Raw genomic sequence first — 25,665 nt, forward strand, 5'->3', positions numbered from 1 at the left:
CAGCCTGGGGTTACAGATCTACACTGCTCTATTCAGCTTTTACATGAGTTTAGGGGATCTGAACTCAGGTCCTCGTGCTTACAAGACACTTTACAGACTGAGTCATGTCTTTAACTCTAACTTTTTAAAACATATTTTTAGGTCAATGCTTATATTATAGACTACATTTTATGAAGGACGATTTTGACTAGATTTTTGTCTATTGTTTCTCCCTCCCCCCTCCCCCTCCCTCTGTATCTCTCTCTCTCTCTCTCTCTCTCTCTCTCTCTCTCTCTCTCACACACACACACACACACACACACACACACACCACGTTTTTTATTTGTTCCTTTGTTGCATTTGAAGCCATCTTTGGTGAAGTTCTAAGTTTAAGCTATTTATATTAGTCTTTATCACATAAACTGTGGTAAGTCAAAAACTTGGCAGTATTATTTAAAGTATGTTCGGGGGAGGCGCTGGGGGAGGTGTACCTCTGTTGTTGCCATGTGGTACACTGTCTACTAAGGCCAGAAGATGTCAGGTTCCCTGGAACTGGATTAAGAGGCTATTGTGACCACAAGTCCTCTAGGAGAGCCCTGAGTGCTCCTCACAGCTGAAGCATCTCTTCAGCGCTATCTCACTTTTCCCTGTGTAAGTTTTACAGTGTCCCCAAAAACATTTCTACTTAGTGAGTAACTGAACTAAAATTGACATCCGTGGATATGGTGCTCATTAAGGCTTTGGAAGCATCAAGAAGTCCATATGCCAGGCTGTCCAAGAAGAAGAGCATCATCGGTACCTTTTGTCAAACAGCCTAGATATTCATCATACCTTACTCTGCCAAACTGTGACTCTCTTTCTATGTGAGCCAGGTGCCTTAGGGAAAGAGGTGTCATGTGTTGTCATTGCCTCACAGGCTGAGCAGGACTCCAAGGCATGCACTGACCTCCTGATTGTTGGCTAAGTATGATTTGCCTTCAGTTAACTCAATGAAGACTAACACGAAGGTTCTTGTGGGGAGTTGTTGCAAATAACACATTTTGCAGAATGGAATTTCCTTGGATTATAGATGTTTCAGTTCCAGTATGTAATTAAAAAAATTAAATACACACAGTCACATTTAAGAGTGGTCCATAACATGTTTTGACAATCTTTTTTTTAAGATTTATTTATTTATTTATTAAGTATACAACATTCTGCCTCCATGTATGCCCTCACGCCAGAGGAGGGTGCCAGATCTCATTACAGATGGTTGTCAGCCATCATGTGGTTGCTGGGAATCGAACTCAGGACCTCTGGAAGAGCAGTCAGTGCTCTTAACCACTCCAGCCCCCTTTAACAATCTTATGAGTAGTTATTTTCTTATCATGTTTGATATTTTTCTTTTGCACCTAATACTTGCTGAGGAAGACCAAGTTGCTTATTGCCTAAAGTAGAATTACTGATAAAATTAGCGTCATTAAGATGATTTATAATATGATGCTTTTCAGCTAATTTAGTTCCTTTTTCCGTTAGACAAAGCTAGTTAGTGTGTTTGCAGCTCTCAGCAAAAGCTAAATGTCTGAAACCCTGTTGGCCAGAGAGCTGGAGGCTGAGTTTCTCTCCCAAGGGATCTGCATTCTCAGGAAAAGGCCGCTCGGACGGCTACACAATTGCACACTTGTTACAGTCCTCGGAGATTGAAAGCCCCGTTAGGTGCTCACCATTATTATTCTGACGTCCTAGACAGCCTGGATAGGGGAAGATCCAAGGAATGAGCAGATCTGAGAGGCATTATGTTCGACAATGGTAATCGTGATTTAGGGCAAATTGTCACCAATTAAAGACCTTTTTGTTTAGATGTGCCCCTCTGTGTGCTGTTTAGACTTGGCTTTTTCCTATCATTGAAAATATTCCTTTGGGTTTGGGGAGAAATGTTATAATTGGCAACTTTAATTATGCTGCACAAAGATACACTGGTGAGAAGGCTTTTTTTTTTTTTAAATCCAATTGCTGTTTTCTCTGGTGCTTCACAATTGCCAGGGCGGTTTTAACAAGATCATTTTAAACTGTGAGGATTTTTCTCCCTTGAGAATGTAGGCATTGCTAGGCACTCCCGCCCATTACTCACTAGGAACATTTGAAATGTCCTTTTAGTTCTTCGGGGCTTCAGAAATAAAGAAACACTATGCATTTCTTTCTTTCTTTCTTTCTTTCTTTCTTTCTTTCTTTCTTTCTTTCTTTCTTTCTTTTTTCTCTCTCTCTCTCTTCAATGGCTTTATTTCCCATCAAATATTCTGTTTAGAAAGCATGCTGGTCTTTTACAGGCAATTTGTAAAATATATAAGCCCTTGTAACAATTAGTATGGAAGTAGTTATTGCTGGGATCTAATGCTGTGCCTATCTAATGACTTGTAGAAAAATCTTGAGCCCTTCACTGTTTGACTTTGTATCCTTGTTTGTGATGTCAGGTGGGAATAGAAGTAGGAACTTCATGCTTAGATTGCATGACTTTATGAGTATATAAAATACAGTTGTATAGAACTACGCAAAGGAACTATGTGAGCTAATATGAATAATACTTCTTCACGTAGTATCTTCAAGTGGCAGTACTTCCTCAGCTGAGTATATTTCAAACCGACACAGAAGTAGAAGTCTCTTGTCAGCCATTCTCAACTCTGGACATTTCCCAGAAGGCCAGTCAATATCAATGCTAAATGTTCAATTTGTGGTTACTAACAAAAATCTCAAATTTCGGCCGGGCGATGGTGGCGCACGCCTTTAATCCCAGCACTCGGGAGGCAGAGGCAGGTGGATCTCTGTGAGTTCGAGACCAGCCTGTTCTACAGAGCTAGTTCCAGGACAGGCTCCAAAGCCACAGAGAAACCCTGTCTCGAAAAACAAAACAAAACAACAACAACAAAAAAAAACTAAAAAAAAAATCTCAAATTTCTTATACTACATACTGGCTACATGCTAGACTTCTCTATGGGAGCTAGAGAAAACTAATCTCCTTTAAGTCATATCAGCTCTCTGTGGTCAAAATCCTTCCTACTAGTTTACTGTGGCCACTTACAAAGTCCCTTGAATCGTGTTAGCACTTCTTATGCAGGCCACGGATGTAAGATGATATTCCTGTTATGTTGTAATTGTTTTTTAATGGCGATGCTCAAGTGTGTTTTAAGTATTTAAGTCAGATAAAATATATCATATGCTTCAATTTAAATGAAAATCAGTCATTCAAAATTCACAATATAGTTTAATTTGATTGAGATATATTGTCACTTAGCAACTGAGATTTGGGGTATCGTAACACAGTCAGTAAAACTTATACAGTAAGGAGCAGAATTTGAAACTGTAATATTTTAATCACCTAAATGATTTTATATTATCCCTATGTTTTCTTTATCTAAAAGTAAACATTTTCATTCTTGTTCTTCTCCATGAAGAATTTACCTGTGCACTGTCTGTGTATTCCCCTGTACATTAAAAAGGCATGTTCTGACACACAAGAAATGTGGGTATCGATTTTGATATATTTCTGTACACTTTCACCCCCATAAAGTCAATTTCATTTTTACCTACAGATGAGCTTCTAATTTGCCCCTCCTTGCTCCAAACCTGATAGTAACGTCAGAAAACACACCACTGCCTTTTTCCTCTTGGTTAATACAGCAGCCTTTTCCTTGTTTGTGTCCACTTCCGTTCATATTCCCATCCCATGTTCATTCACAGAGCAGCCACAATGAGTATTCCAGTATAACAGATGCATCCCCAAACATCTTTGATAGGGTCTTGAGAGTCCTGTTGGGGCATGAAGTAGAAACTAGTTCCTTGTGTAGGGCGCTGTGCACCCTGCACAGCTGCTCCAGCTTCCCCTGTCAAACTCAAGTCATGTTGCTATCAACATGACTGAGTCTCTGGAATTCCTTTACCGTACCAGATTTCCTTTTACACACAGATTATTTCCTCTTCCTGCAGCATGCTTTATTAGGATAATTCTTGCTTATTCCTTAGCCTTCAGCCACCACTTCCTTCTTCAGAGCTCCCGCATAGCATCTTTTACACAGCTCCCTATCCTTTCCTTCCTACATGTATCATAATAATAGCATATATGCAATATATTAAATAAGATATATAACAATGAACAACAATATACCCTATTAATTGTATATCATCCATATTTACATATGTATGTACATTTATTTATAATAAGGTGCAATAACAATTGTCTATTTACCGCAATATATTTCCCCCTCTTTCTATATGTGTAGCATTTACTTACATAGCGTCTGTCCACCTTCCGTTATCTCAAGCCTCATGAGAACAGGACTAATGCAGTATGGCTTCACCATTTCATAGCTTATATCTAATGCACAAAATGTGCACTGTAAACACTGACTGGTGCATGCTGTATCCTCTGCGCTGTTCCAAGCAGTGTGATATGGAGGTGATGACAACAGATTCCTCCTTCTCATGGAGTTGACCTTCAGATATGGGCAGGCAGTAAATACAGAAGAATATTCTTTCGCTTAAGGACTCTCTGAGTGCAGGGTACTAAATATAAAGTTGATTTTATGAAAGAAAGAATGCCTGCCTGTCTTGTTCTAATCAGGGTCCCATAGCTCAGATATCCTCATTTTGTCTGTGTTATTTTAACCCTGCCAGGGTATTCCTGAGTGTGACTTTTATTCTGGTGCTTAGAGGCTCTCATCAATGGCATTCTTTGTCCTCTTTCCCATTTGTACTGGCAGCTGAGAAATTTGGCAATTCCTTACATAGTGACTAATAGCTATACTTCTTTGTAGATGTAATGCCCCATAAAAATGGCAAGTCCTGTATAAACATTAAATAATTAGTTTTCATAATAACCATATCAAGATACAGTGTAAAACTATGTTTTGTGTGGAAATAACTGAGTCATTGTGCGTATACTTATCACAGTCATGAAGTCCTGCAAGAATCACTGGTAATTCTGAAATTTGTGACTTCCATTTTCTAACTCACATGTGTCACGGGCCAATAAAATCCTGCTCCATAAATGAAGTATTTTTTAGCAGTAAATTAATTTCACTTATACTTTATACACTTCTAGTAGATTACTGACATTTTTAATATAGCAGACACGAGTTAGCCCCTTGATGTTTTGCTCCTTTAGTAAAACATATTTTTCTGTTGTCTCAGACTTTCGAATCTACTGGGTTTTAGCTCTTTAAACGTCGACTCTTGTGAACGTCCACTTTTCTCTGGAATGCGTTACAGATGTTCACTCCAACCTAGCATGCCAAACTTACCTTTCATTTGACTCCATGAATTGGCGCCATTGTAATGAGTCCTGGCGAGCCTCCTGACCCACAGAGCAGGAAGCATCCCAATGCTGTCTGTGCTTCTGCAAAATGGAAATACAGATCCAAATTAGGTCCAGTCTGGAAGTTGACTCTTGCCTAGCATGTAAAAGGTCTTGGATTTTTTTTTCCTTCTGCACCATGACAGGAAAAAAGGAGGATTCAAGAACAGTATGTTCCCAAGGCTGTAACCCAACAGAGACAGAGCACAGGAGCGTGCATATGTGTTACCTTAGCTTGCTCCTTCTGGATATTTTATATAAAGAAACAGAGGACCGTGGATTGCTTTTATTCTGGTATTAGCATCTCTTTCTATTTGCAGTGGTTTGCACATAACTGTTCTCTAAGATTAACTGAGACGTGGCATCTACCAGCTCCAGATGACTAAAAAGTGTACTTCTTTCCTAAGATGGAGATTCAAAAGTTTGTAAAATCTCAGAAGCTAAGAAGTTAGTGCTTCTTCCCACATGCTTTCCCCCCAGAGTCTTAACCAAAGCATAACTTTACAGTCAAAATTAAAGTGACTTGCATTAAAAGCACTTGTAGACGATGACCAAAGTATGGTAGGATACCCACAGGTTGATTCGGTGTCAACGTTAAAAAGTAAAGTGTTTTAGAAACTATCCCTATGAATTCAAAGTTCTGTATAGACCTAATCTTTGAAAATAATAGTTTCGTTAATGGCATTACAAGGTGGTGGCTTAAAATGAACAATACTTGGTGGAATATTATTTTACATTCTGTCACTTTAGTTTTCATACTTACTTTGCTCTCTTCTTGTGCATACTGACTATTTAAAGCTAAAACTTGATAATTTATTTCTGAGTATTTTAAGATGTTTAAACCTCTTTGTCCTATAAATATCACTTCCTAACTAAAAGTTCAGAAGACAAATTGTTTAGATATTCCTGTACATTCCTGTACAGCTCCCAAAATATGTCTGGTGACTCAAAATAACCTGCAGCAATCCTATTCAATTGCTATTTCTGACAAGGATTTCTTTTTGGTGTGTGTGTGTGTGTGTGTGTGTGTGTGTGTGTGTGTGTCTGTCTGTCTGTCTGTCTGTCTGTTTCACTTGTGAGAGGCTGTGTATGGTTGGCTGCCTATGCTTCTGAAGGTCAAAGGGCATCCCTAGTGTTGTTCTTCAGAAGCCAATGATGAGATTATGAATCTATACCACTAGAGTTTTTTTTATAGAAAGTCTTTAATCTTTAATATTCTTAAATCTGTAGTTTGTACAAATTTGTCATATCTGTGAAACATAAATTATGTTTTCTTTTGATATTTCATCTTTTTAGGTTTTTTATTTTATTATTTATTTATTTTAATTAAAAATTTCTGCCTCCTCCCCGCCTCCCATTTCCCTCCCCCTCCCCCCCACTCCTCTCACCCTCTCTCTCCAGTCCAAAGAGCAGTCAGGGTTCCCTGCCCTGTGGTAAGTCCAAGGTCCTCCCCCCTTCATCCAGGTCTAGGAAGGTGAACATCCAAACAGGCTAGGCTTTCATAAAGCCAGTACATGCAGTAGGATCAAAAGCCATTGCCCTTGGCTTCTCATCAGCCCTCATTGTCCGCCATGTTCAGAGAGTCTGGTTTTATCCCATGCTTTTTCAGTCACAGTCCAGCTGGCCTTGGTGAGCTCCCAATAGATCAGCCCCACTGTTAAAGTGGGTGGGTGCACCCCTCGAGGTCCTGACTTCCTTGCTCATGTTCTCCCTCCTTCAGCTCCTCATTGGGACCTTGGGAGCTCAATCCAGTGCTCCAATGTGGGTCTCTGTCCCTATCTCCATCCATCGCCAGCTGAAGGTTCTATGGTGATATGCAAGATATTCATCAGTATGGCTATAGGATAGGGTCATTTCAGGCTCCCTCTCCTCAGCTGCCCAAGGAACTAGCTGGGGATATCTCCCTGGACATCTGGGAACCCCTCTAGATTCAAGTCTCTTGCCAACCCTAAAATGGCTCCCTTTATTAAGATATATACTTCCCTGTTCCCATATCCACCCTTACTTTATCCCAACCATCCCATTCCCCCAAGCTCTCCCCATCCTCCCCTTCTCACTTTTCTCTCCCCATTTTATGTGGAGACTGGGGAACAAATTCAGGTCCTAATGCTTTTACAGTAAGTGTCTTATTAAGTGAGCCAACTCCCTAACTCAAGCCTGTTTCAATATATTTTTATCGTGTATTAGGAAAATAGAAAAGCTTTATAGCATATTTAACAGGCACAACATTTGTAATTAGTACAGATGTCTTATATCAAAGAGTTAATTTTGAAATTGAATAACAATTTTTAGTGCAAGCCTGTGAGTTGACATTTAAACAAGAGTCATGGCGTATGTATTGTAAAAATAGGTCATTTATACTCTACCTCCAGTTGAACATGGTTTAATAATTCAGAAAAGATATACTTTACTTAGGCATGTAATACTTTGGAAGTACGCTTTTGTAATTAAGTACATACTTTCTAACATATTTTCTTCTCCAGTACCCTCTGCTTTTTAAGGACTTTGTTTTTTTTTCTCTCCTCATAAACACAACTTTACCACTTGCTGCCAAGTTTCATTGATAATATTGCCTTTCGTGCAGGAAAATAGGTCCCGAGACTGCGTACTACCTTCTTTTGTTTTCCCCAAGACACCAAGTTCTAATTAAAATGCCTATGTTTAATTAAAAGCCTTCTTATTATACAGCCTGTTCAACCGGGTTGTGGTTGAAATAAACTGTTGATGAGAAGTAACACATCATATGTATTCTGGATAATGAATTCTGACTCGCAGCGTGCTGCTCAAAATGTGAAGAGGTCCCTTCCAAAGACGGGACGATCTGAGAAAGTAGAGTACAGAATGTGAAGAGGATAGCCGTATGACTGTCGGGAGGGAAATTTCTCCGCCAACTTCTGTTCCATTGGAAGGAGACTGAAGTATCAGTTGCATTATGACACTTACGGGTTTGTCTCTGCACATAGCGTTAAGACAAGACTGGTAGACATGCATTTTGGTGGGGAAGCTTCCTTTGTGGCTGGAGATCTGATTGAAGCTTGGCCCTGGTTCTGTGCTCATTCTCCATGTGGGTTAGAAAGCCAGTAATCTCTCTCCAGCCTTAGTCTGTGCTGAGGAGCAAATGATTAAAAGAGCAGATGCTGAGCACTGGCCACTTGCTAAGTGTCCAGCATGGCTAAGATTATAATAAAAGCTATTATTTTCATCGCTTTTGTGCCATGCTCCTCTCCCTTGAGAAGTTCTGATTTGTAGATTATCATTTTACACTTTGATTTAATGTGACATTCCTTTTATTATGTCTGTGGGTGCTTTGCCTGCATGTGTGTCCATGTACCACCTGTATAATTAATGCTGAGGAAGGCTTTAGATCCCCCTGAACTAGATTTACAGATGGATGTGGATTCAGGAAACTCAACCTGCGTCCTCTGCAAGAACAACAAGGGCTTTTTCCTATTCCAACCCTCTCCGTGTGTGTGTGTGTGTGTGTTCCTGTGTGGAAGTCAGGGGACGGCTTGTGAGAGTTGCTTCTTTTGCTTCACCACTGGGATTCTCGATATTGAACTCATGTAATCAGCCTATCAGCGAGCAACTTTACCCATTGAGCCATCTCCCCAACACATAATTTGTTAATTTCTACGTTAATTGGAGTGCTCTTTGTCAGGTTCTGGACAATACAGAGAGTAATTTTTAATCGCTTACATATGCACGCAGATTTTTTGTTCATTTGGGTTTTGATTTTTTGAGACAGGGATTCACTGTGTAACAGCTCTGACTGGCCAGGACTTTGCTCTGTAGACCAGACAGGCCTTGAACTCACAGAGATCTGCCTGCCTCAGCCTCCAGAGTGCTAGGATTAAAGGAATGCACCACCACCACCTGGCTATACACAAGCTTTTAAAATTGGACAATTTAAGTAAAAATGCCATTTAATAATATGACATAATATTATCCTAAAAAGGAAAATTTCAAGACAAATATAGGTAAGAAATATTATTTTTATAGACAAGGGAAAAGTCTTAAAGTCATGCATTTATGAAACATTGCCTGCAGCCATATGCAACCTGAATTTTTACAATTTACAGCTGTAAAATGGTTCCATGAGCATTATCTAAGCAGCAATCTTTCCTGGATTATACTTTATTAGCTTTCTAGTCTACACTATAAAAACAATCCTGAATAGTATGATAAATGGAAACAATAGCTTGAACAAACGTAAACCTAACTTTTTACTATTTGTTGGCTTATTGGAGATTATGATCTTAATTTATAAATAAGATAAACTACGACCAAGATTATTTTAAGTCTACCACTTGGAAAGAAATGCAAAGAGAAGTTGCTTTCATCTGAAAGATATTTTACTTTTGTGTGTTTCGGGGCTGTTAAAACATTTCAGGGATGCTGTCAGTGATTAGTAACACAGTCCAGAGTGGGAGTGTGCCTGTTAAGGCCAGTTAATTTGTTTTTTCTGTAAACTTTACATTTTGTTTGTTATTCATTCTTAACACCTAATAACAATATAGCTTCTAATTGATGAAAGCCTTCACGCTCTGTTTATTTTGTTAATGAGGTAATGAAGACATCTCAACTCAACAAGATGCACTGTGTCTTTGTGTTGATTAAAGACCATGTAGTATAAAAGTTACTGTTGGAACAGTTGGTCCAGCCATACTTTCTTTTCTTTTCTTTTCCGTTTCACTGTTCTTTCCAGAGATAGAAAGCCGGACTCCTCCTGGAATCAGGGATTTCCACAGGCTGACCTGCTGTTATTGCGCCAATGTTGTTTCAAGATGCAGGAGAAAACCATTTTTCCATGAGTATCATGGCTTCCTGAGTTACATGAGCATGATTAGCACAAAGGAAGGGAAGGGAAAGAAATGAAAGGAAAAAATATAAACTTCTGCAAGCCAGTAAGTTTGTCTGAGGCTAGGAGAGCTAAATTTAGGGATGGTTTTACTTTGACTGCTGGGTTTCAGTATCATAGTGCTTCATCTATTAAAGCATTGTTAAAGGCCACTTGGATGAAAATATATTCCTTCCAATACACAACTGTAGTTTTAAAATTCAATCAGTAGTTTTTAAAGAGAAACACTATTCACTGCAGATGTATGTACTTCACTTACAAATATGCATTTTAAGTGTTCCTTTCAATTCCTCTATAAGATGGTTTGTATCTTTTACACAGGATGAAGGAAAATAACTATACGCAAGTTAACGATTTATTAGACATTGTGTTAATGCATTTGTCTTCTTCCTTGCTTTGTACTTTAAAATGCAGAATATAAATAGTATGCTCAGGGTTGTCTAGCAAAGGACACAGTTGTGATTTAATTCATGACCTCTTGATACTATCAAGTTATTGAGGACAGTTTTCCTGTATGAACTGTTTTTAGAGCACATTATTTTCTTAATTTCCCACATTTCTTCCTTACCATCACTAAGTAAATAATGCTGCTTATTTTATAGTATGGAAATAGTACATTCCTGTCCAGTTGCGATGACATGAATAGATTGTTCCATTAACATTTAGAACTCACAGTATAAGAGATGAATAGTATACTTCATTCTAAATAAGTTTATGGATTTAATAAGATACTGCCTCACAAAAATAACTTTGGACATAAATTCTGATGCCATTGCTAATTATAACATGCGGTCTAACTCTTTCTTATCCTCTGACAATAGAAAAATGCTCGGATTTCAGTCATTGTCAAATGCGTGTGACATTTTTACAGTGACTATATTTAAATTACATTAATAATATGTTTATATACAATAATTTAAATACCTATAAAATCATTCAAATGTGGGCTTTTAAATGTCCTTATTCATATTTTTGCTTGTGTGTGTGTAATTGATGTAGTAATAGATAGAAGCCATTGTCCTGGTGTTTTTTGTAACTAAAGGATTCATTTATAGTTATTAGTGTTTGGACAAGAGAAATGTAGGCAGTGGGCAGAAAAGACATGCAATTCAAATGAAATGCTAACTGTGAGGGCAAGAAGCAGCAGCGTGCACCTGCTTGCTGGCCTGTGAAGAATAGGAAATAATCCGTTCTGAGTGTGCTTAAGGGACAAGTACCTTTTCTAATCGGCAAATGCCTGTAATAGATACGAATTCTTCAAGCTGCATTGAGATAGCTCTTAGTGGGAGTATATTCTAATAAATGTCACTTTTGCTGCAGCTCGGAGATAAGGACTGCATATTCCATCATTGAGTGTGATGATTTAATCTTGTCCCTACAGTACTACGGGATGACTTCAGACAAAACCCTTCAGATGTCATGGTGGCTGTAGGGGAGCCTGCAGTAATGGAATGCCAGCCTCCTAGGGGCCATCCAGAACCCACCATCTCCTGGAAAAAGGATGGCTCACCCCTGGATGATAAAGATGAAAGAATCACTGTGAGTACTGAGTCCACTGGCAGGGAACACCCGGCAGATAACTGCGTGCTTCTGTAACCCAAGCAAAAGAGCACATAGAAATCAGTTCTCAGCGATAAAACCTTGCATTAGCTCTACTTTGGTGTTCTTTTAAAAGAACTATATTTCAATTTTTCTTGTAAAGACATGAAAATAAGTGATGAAAATGTATGATTTTAAAGGTTAATAAAAGGCAGGAAATGTACTTCCAATTCTAAAGTGTAAGAGTTCACACTCTTTTATGTAGTCTTAATTACGATGACTTGAGACTTAGACCATTTCCACGTACTACATTTACCATTATTACAAAAGTCATTTACAGAAGGCATATTTGCAAGATCCCCTTGTTTACTGCAAGGTTTGCTTTTGCCCACTCTCCTTTCTTATTTGCTTTTCCTTCTATGTATTTTAGTATTGCTTCTAAAAAAGTAAAATCTCACTCTTACTAAGTAAATGATGACTTGGCTTTATTAGAAAAAGACATCCTATGCTTATAGATTACATTTTAAGTCCCTGATTTAAATAGAAAATTATATGACACATAATCATTTTGAATTCATGATTCCACGTGGCTTTTTTTTCATGTATTTTGTCCTATAAGGTTTTCAGTGAACAAGCATGCTCTCATCAATTCTATGATTGTGGGGTATGTCCTCTTTTTATTTGCTTTGTTCCGTGTATGCTGAATCTTCTGCTGTGAATGGATTGGCCCAGGAGAGTATGTATGTAACACAAAGACTTCTGCTAATTTATCAAAGAAGATATAATACCCATCACATGCATCTAACAAATGCTTGCACTAGTCTTGAACAATTATTTAACCAAGTAGCATGATAATTCAGCTGGGAGGGAGCTAGAAAGGAACCAGCTGGATGCATGTTTAGGCAAGGAAATAAAATGTGGGTTTTTTGGTTTCTTTGTTTGCTTGCTTGTTTTTTCAGCACTGATCTGACTTCAATGAATATCTCTAGTTTTCTGTTAAGTCAAGAAACTGGAAGTACACCATACTTTGTCTAATTTTAAGAGACATTGAAAAATCAGGAACAGTGAAAATTCTGTTGTTGGTTGTTTTACTCTTTGTGGGACAGCTCCCCAGCTCCCAAATAAATCACACACACGGGCTTAATTCTTACTTAGAAATGCTCTGCCTTTGCTTAGATTATTTCTACCCAGTTTTTCTTAAATTATCGTGTCTACCTTCTGTGTCTGGGTGTTTATCTTTCTCTTACTTGTGTAAATCTTGCTTTCACTCTTCCTCTGTGGCTTGCTATGTAGCCGGCTGACTGGCCCCTGATGTCCTCTTTTTTCTATCTTCCCCCCTTCCTATATTTCCCCTCCTATTTATTCTCCCCACCTACCAACCCTGCCTATCCTTTCTCCTGCCTTACTATTGGTCATTCTTGTTTTTATTAGATCATCACTTGTTTTAGACAGGTAAAGTAAGACAGCTTCACAGAGTTAAACAAACACAATATAAAAAATGCAACACAACTTTTCATCTATAAAACAAATGTTCTACACACAGCATGAACAAATGTAACATACCTTAAAATAATTTTCCAAAACAAAATTCTGTGTGACAAGTTTGCTTGGGGGAATGAAGTCAAGAACACAGGGAAATAGAGAATGAGAATATTTCTCTTTAGTGACAACAATTATTTTGGATTCTGTGTACCATTATCATAAAAACATTTTACCTTAATGTCATACTTCAGATCACATTAGGGCATGCTCTCTATTCCTCGCACTTCCAAGCCTTAATAATTCAGACACATTTAAATGGTTATTATATCTGACTTTCTCAAGTTTTCCCAATCACTTATTTGTATTTAATACAGATTAAAGACAAAATTCTCAACACAGAAAATTAATTAAGTTGTGTTGAGAGAGAACTCTGGACAAAACCAACTAGATAACTAGTTTGCAAATTATACAATATTATTTTAAAAGCAAAATATATAAAGATAGAGAAGGACCCATTAGAAATTAGGTATGTATGTAATGTTAAAAAAATCAGAAAATGTCTCAATAAAAATATGGGGGAAGTTAGTGGGGCAATGGAAAGATGTTCAGGAAATATGCATTTTGATCTGATACTGGACCCTAAGTTGGGAAACAAATGACATTTTCACTAAGGAGCAAAGAATCAGTGCGGGTTGACTAGAGCGAGCAAAGGAGAGTCATAGAAGATAATGTCTGGAGACAGCAAATGGCCTCATTATGTGGGCTCTTACAGATATTGCAAATATTTCATGTTTTCCTCCAAGTAATGTTAGGAGACATTTGTCACTATGAGATCAGAAAGTGCGAATGGTGGCCTTCTGTAAATGGAAGTTTTTCTGTCTCACCCTGCCCTGCATCCACTTCTAAATAATCACTGAGACTAAATATTATTTACAAATTATTTGGCATGTTACTCAGGCTTATTACTATCTAGCTCTTGCCTTTAAATAACTCATATCTATTAATCTATGTTTTGCCACTTTTCTCGTTGTTTTACTTGTGCTCTAAGGATCTGGCTGACATCTCACTTCTAGGACTCCTGGCTCTCACCTTCCTTGACTCTACCCTTCTCTCTTCCTGTATTCAGTTTGGCTTTCCCTCTTAGCTATATTCTGCTTGCTATAGACCAAAGTGGCTTTTATTATCAGCCAATGAGAACAATATATATTCACAGCATACAGAAGGGTTATCCATAGCAGCCTTCTCAAAAGTGGGTAGACTAATTCGGAGTTTTTACAGTAATCCAGACTTGAATGGGTAGGTTGAACCAGTCCATTGGGAGCTGAAGTGGTGAAAAGTAATTAGATCCTGAATATATTGTAAAGTGCTACACCCAAAAGTTTCAGACATGTTGGATATAGCCCGTAATGTGTGAAGAGTCAAGACATACTTTTATGGGTTGGCCTGAGGAAGTCAGAATATGTGGGTGCCATTAACGATAGTGCATTGAATGTAGACTATTAGGGATATGTCAGGAGCAGAGGTTTATACATAGTAATTTCCAAATTCTCATAAAAGATCTAAGTATATATGAAATAGGCAGTTGTGTGTATGAGTCAGAAATTGCAACTTGAGGTTGAGGCTGGAGAATAAGTTAAGTTGTGGTAAGCATACAAGTAGTCATTACTGTGCAGCCTTCCCCTCCCTTTGAAAAGAAGGAAGACTGATCCAGATTCCGAGGCAGATGTCTGTGACAACTTCAGCGGCATGTATTTGGAGTGAAAACACCAAATCGTTATTAAATACCAGTGAGCCTCAGCTACATGTCGTTACCACCAAGAAGCAACCTCTGTATGGGCCAAGTTAGTCCATGAAACACAGCTCATGGCCCAAGAATTGAATTTTGAACCACAGAGCATGGAGGATAATATATTATGAGTGTAGAGGATGGATATAGATTGCATTGTTGCTAAAAGAAGTCCTAAAGTTTTCTTTTTTTTTTTCTTTTTCTTTTTTTGGTTTTTTCGAGACAGGGTTTCTCTGTGGCTTTGGAGCCTGTCCTGGAACTAGCTCTGTAGACCAGGCTGGTCTCGAACTCACAGAGATCCGCCTACCTCTGCCTCCTGAGTGCTGGGATTAAAGGCGTGCGCCACCATCGCCTGGCCTAAAGTTTTCTTAACGTAGTCTATTTTGATGTAATATGAGAGTCACAAGGGTTTACCTACAATTTCAGTGTTAAAAACTGACATCTTTTAGGGGATGAATCTAGGCAGAAAGGAAAAGATGTGGGCCTTAGCTCTCAAGGAGAAAGGCAAATGAAAAATGAGCAGCAACCTAAAGTGAAGAAGAAAATAAACCACATGGGCTGCCCAAAGGGTGTGGGAGGAATCAAGTGCAGTGGGCAGTTCAAGTTGCCTGAGGTCGAAGGGTTGCCCACGAGATGTAAGGACTTGGTGCCAGTCAAAGACGACCTGACAAGTGGCATTTCAGGGGAGGCCTGTTTGAAGGAGTAGGTTGTTAAAATACACAAACTGGGCACAGACTAGACAGAACTCTTTATAGGTTGTATCTTGATATAGATATAGATGTAGATAAAGAAATAAAACTTGCCGGTTAATCTTTAAGGTTTTCTCCTATACGTGTCAATACGTGTGTTCCTTTTTATAACCATCCACAGTTTAAACTTTCTGTTGTCAGTTAGCTTTCTTTTAAAGCAAAATCTTGGAAAGTCCTCCTGCATCATATATTGTATTTGACAATTTTATGATTTCTGCTGGTCTTTAATTTATCAGAGAATCATATTTATTTTTGATGCCCACAGGGATACTGCCTTCTAATTCAAAATACCAGCCACTCAATCCCTTCAGCAGTTAAGAATCAACGTGAAAAACACTTCTGATCAGAAGTCAGACAATTTAAGGATGTAATAACCTATGGCTGTGAAATGATGCCAAGATATTAATGTATAAATAATTCTAAAATCACTTAAATGCTGCCAAAATGCTGATCCACAGTAGTGTTCCATATGCCAGGAAGTATTAAGATCTGAAATTTTACTACTCCCAAGACCATCTGTGCATTTTGTCTAAATTATGACCATTGAACTGTTAGAAGACTAGAAGTAAGAATCATATTTTTTACACGTAGAGAAATGAGCCGGTAAAAATCAGTAGTTGGGTTTCGAAATCTCTGTTCTTATTTAGATCATACTTGTTTCTGTTTTATTGTCTTCCTATAGGCAAAATTAAATTGAATGATGAAAGCAAAAAATTGATTATCAGTAGAATGCATGACTGTATTTCTGACTCTTTTTTTTTTCAAGATCTGAAAAGACATTTCTCAGGAGATGCTGGTTATCCGATATTTTATTTGGTTTCTTTTCCTAAACTTTGTATTCAAATGATTGTTTTCATTTCTCTCATTAATTCACGTTGCCAACTGTGTTGAGAACTGACAAGCGGGAGATGAAAGTAGTCAATATTCTTATGCAAGGCCATTGAAGAGTGCATGGTTATTGCTTCAGTTCAGGTCGCAGGAATTCTTAGAGTTCTTTAATGTGGTGGCGTTCCTTTGTTGAACATTAAAGTACACATCTTCCAGCTGTGAGAACAAAGACACACCCTGCACAAAGGGAAAGTGTGTAATTGAATTGTAGCTGCACCTGTATTTTGGATGTTCTTTAGCCATTTCTTCTCACAATGACCTAGATTCCGAGCCAAAGTTTAGATCCATGATGCTCATAAACCAGGGGTGTATAAATTACATTTCCTTACTCTCCTGCATGACAGGAGAATCTTTTCAAACTCTTTTGGCATGTATCCCTTAGAATAAAAGAGGCTTCACATTGTGTTTGTCTCAAGTACTCCTTTTTTTAAAAAAAAATATAAATACAAGTTCTTAAAGTGAATGTTGTAGAAGTAGTTTGACTGCCATAAACTGGATAAAATTGACTTGCTTCATGTCTTTGAGAGTTTGTCATAACCATCATGATTAATAAATGCTGCTTTCTCATACTGATGTATCAAGAGTTCTTAAAACTATTTTTAATGTATAACAATATTAAAATAAGCCTTGTAAAAAGTGATATATTATTTTATTTCACTACCTTTTGCAAATATTATATTTAAGTTAAAGATACTTTGCAATTCTGCCAAAAAGGAAAAAGAGAAACAAACTAATTCCAAATAATAAAGCAATAATTTTGTGTTCATTAAGACAACTAGATTACTTTTGAAAAAAGGAAAAGTTAAGGTTAAAGTAGTTATCACAAATACTGTTCTAGATTATAAAATAATTCAATAATTCATTAAGCTGTTTACTTACAAAATTAACTACAATAAATGATAACATGTAGATCTTAAATGCCCCAAGAATATTCTGATGTAATTTTGGGTATCTAAATGTATGATTAGTGGATAGGAAAGGAAAAAGTGACAGCTAAACACTATCAAAGGTAATGGACTTTTTTGTAAGATTCTCACTTACTGCATGACTGCCTACTTTGGTAGTTTTCATATTCTCTTTATAAGATAAGTTTTCCCTAACTCAATCCTATTTCTTTATTGTTTATAGTGGGTAGGGGGTGCCACACAATTATACAGTGCCCTTGGCATGACTTTCCCAACCTACTGTTGAAATAAATGACATTCTAGTGGTCATAATGGGAACTGCAAGCACAAAGATTAAAATAAAATTCATTTTTCATGAAAATTTCTTGTTGACTTGATTATTAAAAGGACCAATTTATTAAAAAGCATTAAAGTACTATATAGAACCTGTAAAGTACTTAAGAAAATAGTTTCAAGTATAACCAACCCTCCATGTCTGTGAATCCCACATACATAGACTTAACTAACCATATGTCAGACATTAAAATGGGTTATGTGCTAATATTTGGTGATCTCACATATACAACAAGGGCATTTATAAATTGTGATATCTGTAGTTGGTTCTGAAACTTATGTACTAGAGCACTATAAAACAAATTGTATGGTTTAAGTTAAGGCATGTGTTGTTTGGCACTGTTTTTTGAAAGAAGTGAACTAATGTCTACTTGGCCCAGAAAGAGAACTGATGAAAGACCGGTAAGGATACCGTCTAGAGTTCAACGTGGTGAACCAACAAATTTAATTAGAGTTCCTCACAGGAGTATGAGTGAGAGATTATTCCTAGGAACAGAACTGATTCAAATACGCATGCCTCACCAAAAGCTCACCCTAGCAAGAGAGACAGCTCACAAAAGCTGTAACTCAGAAGCTTCGTGAACAGCCTACAAGTGACTACAGGTTGGAGATTTGTCTTTTCCAGATAGCTTAGCTGGTCTGAGCTTCTTCCGGTCAGGTTGATTGATCTGAGCCATGTCTAAGCAGCTTCTCTTGTCTGAGAATGTTTGTCAGCAGTTTTCACTGCTTGCTATGCACGGAGAGGGAAGAACCTGGTGAATCTGGTCAGTTTCAGGAACGTCCTGAAACCTTTGAATATTTTACTTCCCAAGAGCAATGAACTTCCCTCCAGGATGGAATGTGTTTCATCTTTTAAAACATTCTGTGCCATAATGGCCTTCTCTCCAAATTGGAGAAAATTGGTAGATAACGATGTGATAAAGATGAGATAGAAAATTCATACTGAATCATCAGCAAAAAAAAAAGATATTTCTGCACGTGTTTATGAAAGAAATCTAATATGTGATGACTAGAAATAAAGAGTTTTGTAGGCTAATAAATGAGTATTAACAGGAAAAATTGTAGTAAATTATAAATATATGGAGGCAATACTTATTGACTGTTGAAAGCTAGCATCTAAAGAATTATTTATAGTCAGTCCTCTGTTCAATACTGTGAAAATGAATTTTAAAACACATTTCTTCTGAAAGATTTCAACACATCTATAAGTTTAGAAATAGATATTATAGAAACATCAACATCTTAATAACTATTGTGTAATGACTACTTGCTATATAATACATGTTTACATGGTCTTATTTTGTCATAAACTCTTCATTCAAGTTAGGAGGAGATATCTCTCAACTCAGTTTCTTGGGGGAAGATAAGAAGATGATGATAGCTGAAATCTTAATCTTCCAGCTTCTAGAATCCTTGCTGTGTTCTCATCACCCTGTGTTAATTTTTTAAATGATAACAACAACACATTCAAGTAACTACTAAGTAATTTTGCTGAAGCAGTGGCCGATTCCAAATAGGCTGAGAGTGGAGTTAGGGAACAATTATCTGGCACCCATGTTTTGTTTTATTAATCGATAACTTTTTATAGATTATGTGACATATGATCTGATATTTTAGCATATGGTAAAACTGCCTTTTATTTATGAATGTCTTTATTTTTCTTATTTTTTTATGTTTGTATCTGTATGGATTTGTTCGTGTATGCATTCATGTGCAAGTGGACATGGTTGTGGAGACCAGATGTAAAAGTCCTGTGTCTTCTGCCATCACTCCATACCATTTTTGAGTGAGGGGCCTCTCACTGAACCTGGTCTGACTAGCCAACAAGGTCCCAGGGTCTACCTATCTCTACCTCCTGGCTGCTGGAATTACAGGCACATGTTGCCACATCCAGCTTTTTTTTTGCAAGATATGATGATTTTTTTTCGCAAACTAGACTAGCTATATTCAAGAATTAGCACATATTGTTTCTAGAAATGAAATCTGTAATGTAACTAAGATTGAGAACATTTGAAAAGCTTAAACGTTTCACAAAATATGTGTTAAGAACAGCTGAGTTCAACCAAAGATTATAACTCTGCTAAACTAAGATTATCTGTTTTTAACACTAGATGCCTTCTATATTGGAGATGCTCTGTGGAAGAGGATAACTAACTGATCACTATTTACTTTTTAGTATTTTTAAAGGTCACTTAAAATCATTCTGTGCCCAATTAACAAAAATCATTGAATATGCTTTAAGTGCTTAGCCCAAAATTTAGACTGTCCATGCTCTAAAATCACCATTGTTGTACATGCCAGAAGATATTGCTGAGAGATTTGAGCATTATGAGAAGTTATATGTTGAATTAGAAGCTGTGTTGAGGAGAAGACACACCAATCTGGCTGTTTTGTGTGGGTTTGGATAGTATGTACAAAAACTAACACAGTAGCTTCCGATAAAGCCTAAGTTCTGTCTGGAATCAAACCTCAGTTAATTTGTCATAATGCCCTCTGTGATTGATTCCGATTAATTCATTGCAATATTTTTTAAATAATAGATTAAGACTATTTGCTTTCATATTTGAAATTCTCAGTTTGGGGCTTTGTGTCAAACTTTTCTCTAATATAATTTTTTCTTTTTATTGAAAATAGATTCTTCTCTCATGAAATACAACCCGACCACAGTTTCCCCCCTCCATTCACTCCTCCCAACTCTACTGCACCTCCCCTCTCCCCCAGATCCACTTCTTCTTTGGTTCCTCTTCAGAAAAGTGCAGGCCTCTGAAAAACAACCATACACGACAGAACAGGATACAATAAGACAAGGCAAAAGCCCTAATTCCGAGGCTAGATAAGACAACACAATAGGCAGAAAAGGTTCCCAAAAGCAGTGAAAAGAGCCAGAGATACGTCTGCTCCCACTGTTAGGTGTCCCACAACACCAGCCTAACAGTCATAATATATATGGTTCAGACAATGCAGGCCCTGTGCTTGCTGCTTTAGTCTCTGTGAGCCCATGTGAGCCCCGCTTTGTTGATTCCGTAGACTGTATTCTCCTGGTGTCCTCTATTCCCTCTGACTCCTATAATTTTTGCCTTGAACTTTTTATTCTTCTTTCTGGCCGTCCTCCAGAGAGCATATCACAAATATTCTGTTTTCTATTTTCTACAGGATTGAAAAGTAATTGAGACAATAATCAAATAATTCTATGCTAATTATTTTCATTAGCACTAGACCAAACAGAAACCATTTTATTAGCGTAAAATTGGCTATATAATCACGAGTTCCAAGTGACATTTCATACATGTGTAGTGCATATTTTCATCATATTCACTCCATTGTCCTCCTCTGCTTCTACTTACTGATCGATTTCCTCTTCTGTAGTAATAATTGGAGCAGCCGGGCTGCGTCCCCAGCACCCCGGCTGCCTGGCTAGCTTATGCCCCGAAATAACAACACACAAATTGTATTCATTTAAACACTGCTTGGCCCTTTAGCTCTAGCCCTTACTGGCTAATTCTGATATCCCGATCAACCCATCTCTAATAATCTGTGTAGCCCCGGTCTTACCGGGAAAGATTCTAGCCCACGTCCATCCTGGGTTGGAGCTTCATCGCGTGTGCCCCAGAGAGCAGAGCTATTGCATCTCACATCTGCTCCTGAGAGAGGAGCATGGCATCTCTGAGCTCACTTCCTCTTCCTCCCAGCATTCCGTTCTGTTTACTCCTCCCACCTATGTTTTAACCTATGAGACCAAGCAGACCAAGCAGTTGCTTTATTACTTAACCAATGACCTTCCTCCATCACTCTTCCCACCTACTTCTAGTTCATTTGCTTTTCTTCCTTCCTTCCTCTTTCGGTACTACTTTCTTTCTTTACTCTATCTTTTTCCTTCCTCTCCCCCTTCCTTTTTTCTGTCTCCCATCTTGTTTTTTAGGGTTAATAACAAAATCCAGGGCAATAATTATTTTGTAGAAAGCTCGGCTCCTCATCAGTGGCTACTCCACATGAAGAAATGGATTTTCCTCCCCCATTGACCATTGTATATTGATATTCAGGGAGAGATGAGACTTTCTTTGCATCTGCTCTTGGCCACCATTATCTCCTGAATAATCTCAGGAAAGAGAATGGACGCAAGGGCTTTACTCCTCAAGTCTATGACAGCACCCATCTTTTAAAAATGTTCAAAAAGAATCCCACTGTATCCATTCATGTTAGCATGAGCATATTTGTAACTTTTCTTTATGTTTTGCTTCTTGTATGATGACTAGCCATCACCATTTTCCCAGGACTCTCCTTGTATTTAACAATAAAACTCTAGCCTTGGAAACCTATCAGATCTGAGAAAACAAGAATAGCAGGTCACCCTAATCCAAGATATTTGAAGAGAGTTATTTTATGTATAATTAGAATTGAGTGACATCCCAGATTAGGAAAAATAACTGAATATAAATAGGTCTTATCTGTGTTATTTCTTTCACAAGCAAAATTAAGATTTGGACGTAGTAATACAGCTATGAAGAAATACATTTATACATTCAAACACCCATTTAACACATCCTTCCCCATGCTAAAGAGACAGAATTGCTGTGATGAGACATGTCATAACTTTTCCTCGGCCTGTTCTGCATCCTGTAGTCTTTGAGGATTTCTTTGATTTCCCATGTTGGTGTGATATTTGGGTAAAATGCAGCTGACTCACATCCCATCCAAATCCCCTGTGTCCTCCAGAGCCTTCACAAATTTGGCAAGCAGCCAACTTCTTGCCAATTGCTTCCTCTCCTTCAATTCCCATATGTCTCCTTCTGAGCCATCTGCTCCTCCTCCCTTCCTTCAGTCGTTACTTTGCTCTGTTCTCCAGTTTCCTTCATTGTTCAATGTCCACTGCTTCCTTTCTCCCACTTCCATTCTAGAGGAAATCATTGTATTTACCACAACAGATGATGTAGAGCCCCACTTCCCTGAGAAGTTGAATTTGTGTTCCTGCAAAATAAATCTGTAGTGTTCTTACGTAATGGTCAAAGGAAGTTGGGGTGGAAAGCCAGAAATAGACGTTTTCCATTATGTGCTTTATTTCTTTTGAAAAATAAATTTTGACTCATGGTATAGGTAAAATATCTATTTTAGGATTATATAAAATAATTAAAAATAAATCTGTGTTTAATTTAATTGCTTAATTTTCAAATTTTATAATAGGAACACAGTATCAATAATACATGCTTGAGCATTGTAAGACCAAATTATAATGTCAGGTTTCGACATTTACATTCATCACCCTATGAAAGGTGTTTAATCTGTATAAATTTCTTTTTCTTCTTGAATCTGTCCAATAACTTGTCTACTAATATCTGTATTAGTTCACTGTGTCATGGGTACACGCTGAGAAAGCACATCACTCTCAATAGCTATAATCTATACATACACACTCAAGTATTCTGAATATTCTTGAATACTTTATTAGACCTGTGTGGACCCTAGATATATTTATCAAAACTATATGGGAAAAAATGAGGAAATTTTTGAACTGTATCAACTTTAATTTCATGAATATGTAATAAAGTCATACTTTAAATGAATATAATAGATACTTTAGAGACTTTAGCAGAATCCTAGGAAGAGGGAACTAATGCGAGTTTTTTGGCCAACAGTGTTCTGAAATGCAGTCATCAGCTGTGAATTTCACAGGACAGAAAGCTGAACTGCCTAAGGCAGCTACCGTGTAGAGTGAATCAACCTCTTTCCCATGCATCAGGAACACCTAGGCAGACTGCATGCTTCAGGGAGTTGAGAAATTCTGTGATTCACAAGAGGAAGCAGGGTTGAGAAATTATGGTTTATGTTCCCAAGGAGTGTTTGGAGCCTTTCCCAAGCTTTCAAATGTGCATAATTTCACATAGATCCACCATACATGAATACAAAACTAATGAAAGCCCAGTGTTTCTCATCCACTTGTAAGCGCAAACCTTTCTAAAGGATTGCTAGAAACTGAGACATTCTCAATCCCGGTACACACGAGGCTATGTCTTAGTTAAGGTTTTTACGGCTGTGAAGTGACTCCATGACCACGGCTAGTCTTATAAAGGAAAACACTTAATTGGGGTGGCTCACTTATTCAGTCCATTATCATCATGACAGGGAACTTGGCGGCCATGCAGACAGATGTGGTGCTGAAGCTGAGAGTGTTACATCTTGCAGGCAATAGGAAGTCAACTGTCTGTCATACTGAAAGAAATTGGTACAAAAGAGACATTAAAGCTTGCCCCCACAGCGACACACGCCCTCCAACAAGGCTATATCTCCTAATTGTGCCACTCCCTTTGGGGGCCATTTCCTTTCAAACCACCACATTCTGTCCCCTGACTCTCAAAGACCTATAGCCATATCATAATGAAAAATATGCATTCAATCCAATTTCAAATGTCTTAAACTTGTTACAAAGTCCAAAGAGATGTGTGGCAATCTCTTAACTGTGAATCCCCTGTAAAAAATGAAAATCCACAAGCAGATCACTTTCTTCCAACATATAATCGTACAGGATATGTTACAATTCCAAAATGCAAGGAAAGGAGCATAGCAATATATATATATATATATATATATTGGACCAAAACAAGATCAAAACCAGCTTGGCAGACTCCAAACTCTGCATCTCTATGTCTGATTTCATAATACTCTCCACATCTGCAGCTCCATGTAGCTTTGTTGACTACAATGCACTTCTTTCATTTGGGCTGGTTCCCATCCTGGTTAGTCGTTCTCGACAGGTATCCCATGACTCTGGCATTTGTAACATCTGGGATTCTCCAAGGCAAGGCAGGCTTCAACTTCATGACTTCACACAATGCTCCATCTCCTAGGCCATTCAGTGACACCCCTGATACATGCCAGCCTCAGTGGCTTTATTCCATAATGCTTTTCTTCTGCCCTTATTTCTAAAGCCAGAACCACATGGCCGAAACTGCCAAATTCTGTTACTTGCTGGGGCTAGAACATGACCCCTGGTTCAGTTACTTCTTCATCAGCTTTCGGTCTTTCCCTGCCTAAGCTTGGCTGTCCAAAACTTGGTCTGTTGACCATGCTGGCCTCAAACTCAGAGATCCACCAGCCTCTGCCTTCCAGGTGCTGGGATTAAAGGTGTGCCCCACTACACCCAGCTGGAAGCTTTTCTTTAGTTCCTTTTCACAAGTTGGAAACTTAGCTGGGTGGGATCTTGCCCTTGAGGTCACCACCCCCTTTATTCCCTTTCTTAATCTGTTTATCTCCTTGAACACAGGATTACATTTTGAAATTTACCCAACTCAGTTCACTCTTTTTTTTTTAAATTATAAATTTCCATTAGAGTTCACCACGGACAGAGTCTATATTAGGCTGCTTTGAGATTTCTTTTGCCAATGGAATTAATTCAAAACTTTTCAAGACAAGAATAGCTCACCAAACCAAAGCCCCTGGACTATTTTGTTTGGGGATCTCTCATTACTACAGATTCCATAAGTTTGCTGCATTTTTCAAAATGTTCTCTTAAGCTACAATCTGTGGTTTCAATGCTCAGGTCATCAATAAACAGCACCCTCAACTGTTTTGGTTCTTTTTATCATGGTTTCCTAAAGTAACAGACTTTTAAAATGAATCTCTCTGTCTCTGTTTCTGTCTCTCTGTCTTTGTCTCTCTGTCTCTCTGTCTCTGTCTCTCTGTCTCTCTCTCTCTCTCTCTCTCTCTCTCTCTCTCTCACACACACACACACACACACAGAGAGAGAGGAGAGAGAGAGAGAGAGAGAGAGAGAGAGAGAGAGACGACACACGGGAATTTGTTGGAAGGACTTACAGGCTGCAGTCCAA

The 25,665-nt window shown here is 38.0% G+C and overlaps 1 protein-coding gene across 14 annotated transcripts in view; it reads left to right on the forward strand.

Moving 5' to 3' along the window:
- Robo1 (roundabout guidance receptor 1) overlaps positions 1-25,665 on the forward strand; it is a 1,008,387-nt gene that overhangs the window by 850,086 nt on the left and 132,636 nt on the right. For all 14 annotated transcript variants that reach the window (XM_075953430.1, XM_075953344.1, XM_075953840.1 and 11 more), the window contains one exon: positions 11,545-11,702. In XM_075953430.1, coding sequence (XP_075809545.1) covers positions 11,545-11,702 — 158 coding nt within the window. The remainder of the gene's footprint in view (positions 1-11,544; positions 11,703-25,665) is intronic.

This window comes from Microtus pennsylvanicus, chromosome 1 (assembly GCF_037038515.1).
Source record: "Microtus pennsylvanicus isolate mMicPen1 chromosome 1, mMicPen1.hap1, whole genome shotgun sequence".
Lineage (NCBI taxonomy): Eukaryota > Metazoa > Chordata > Mammalia > Rodentia > Cricetidae > Microtus > Microtus pennsylvanicus.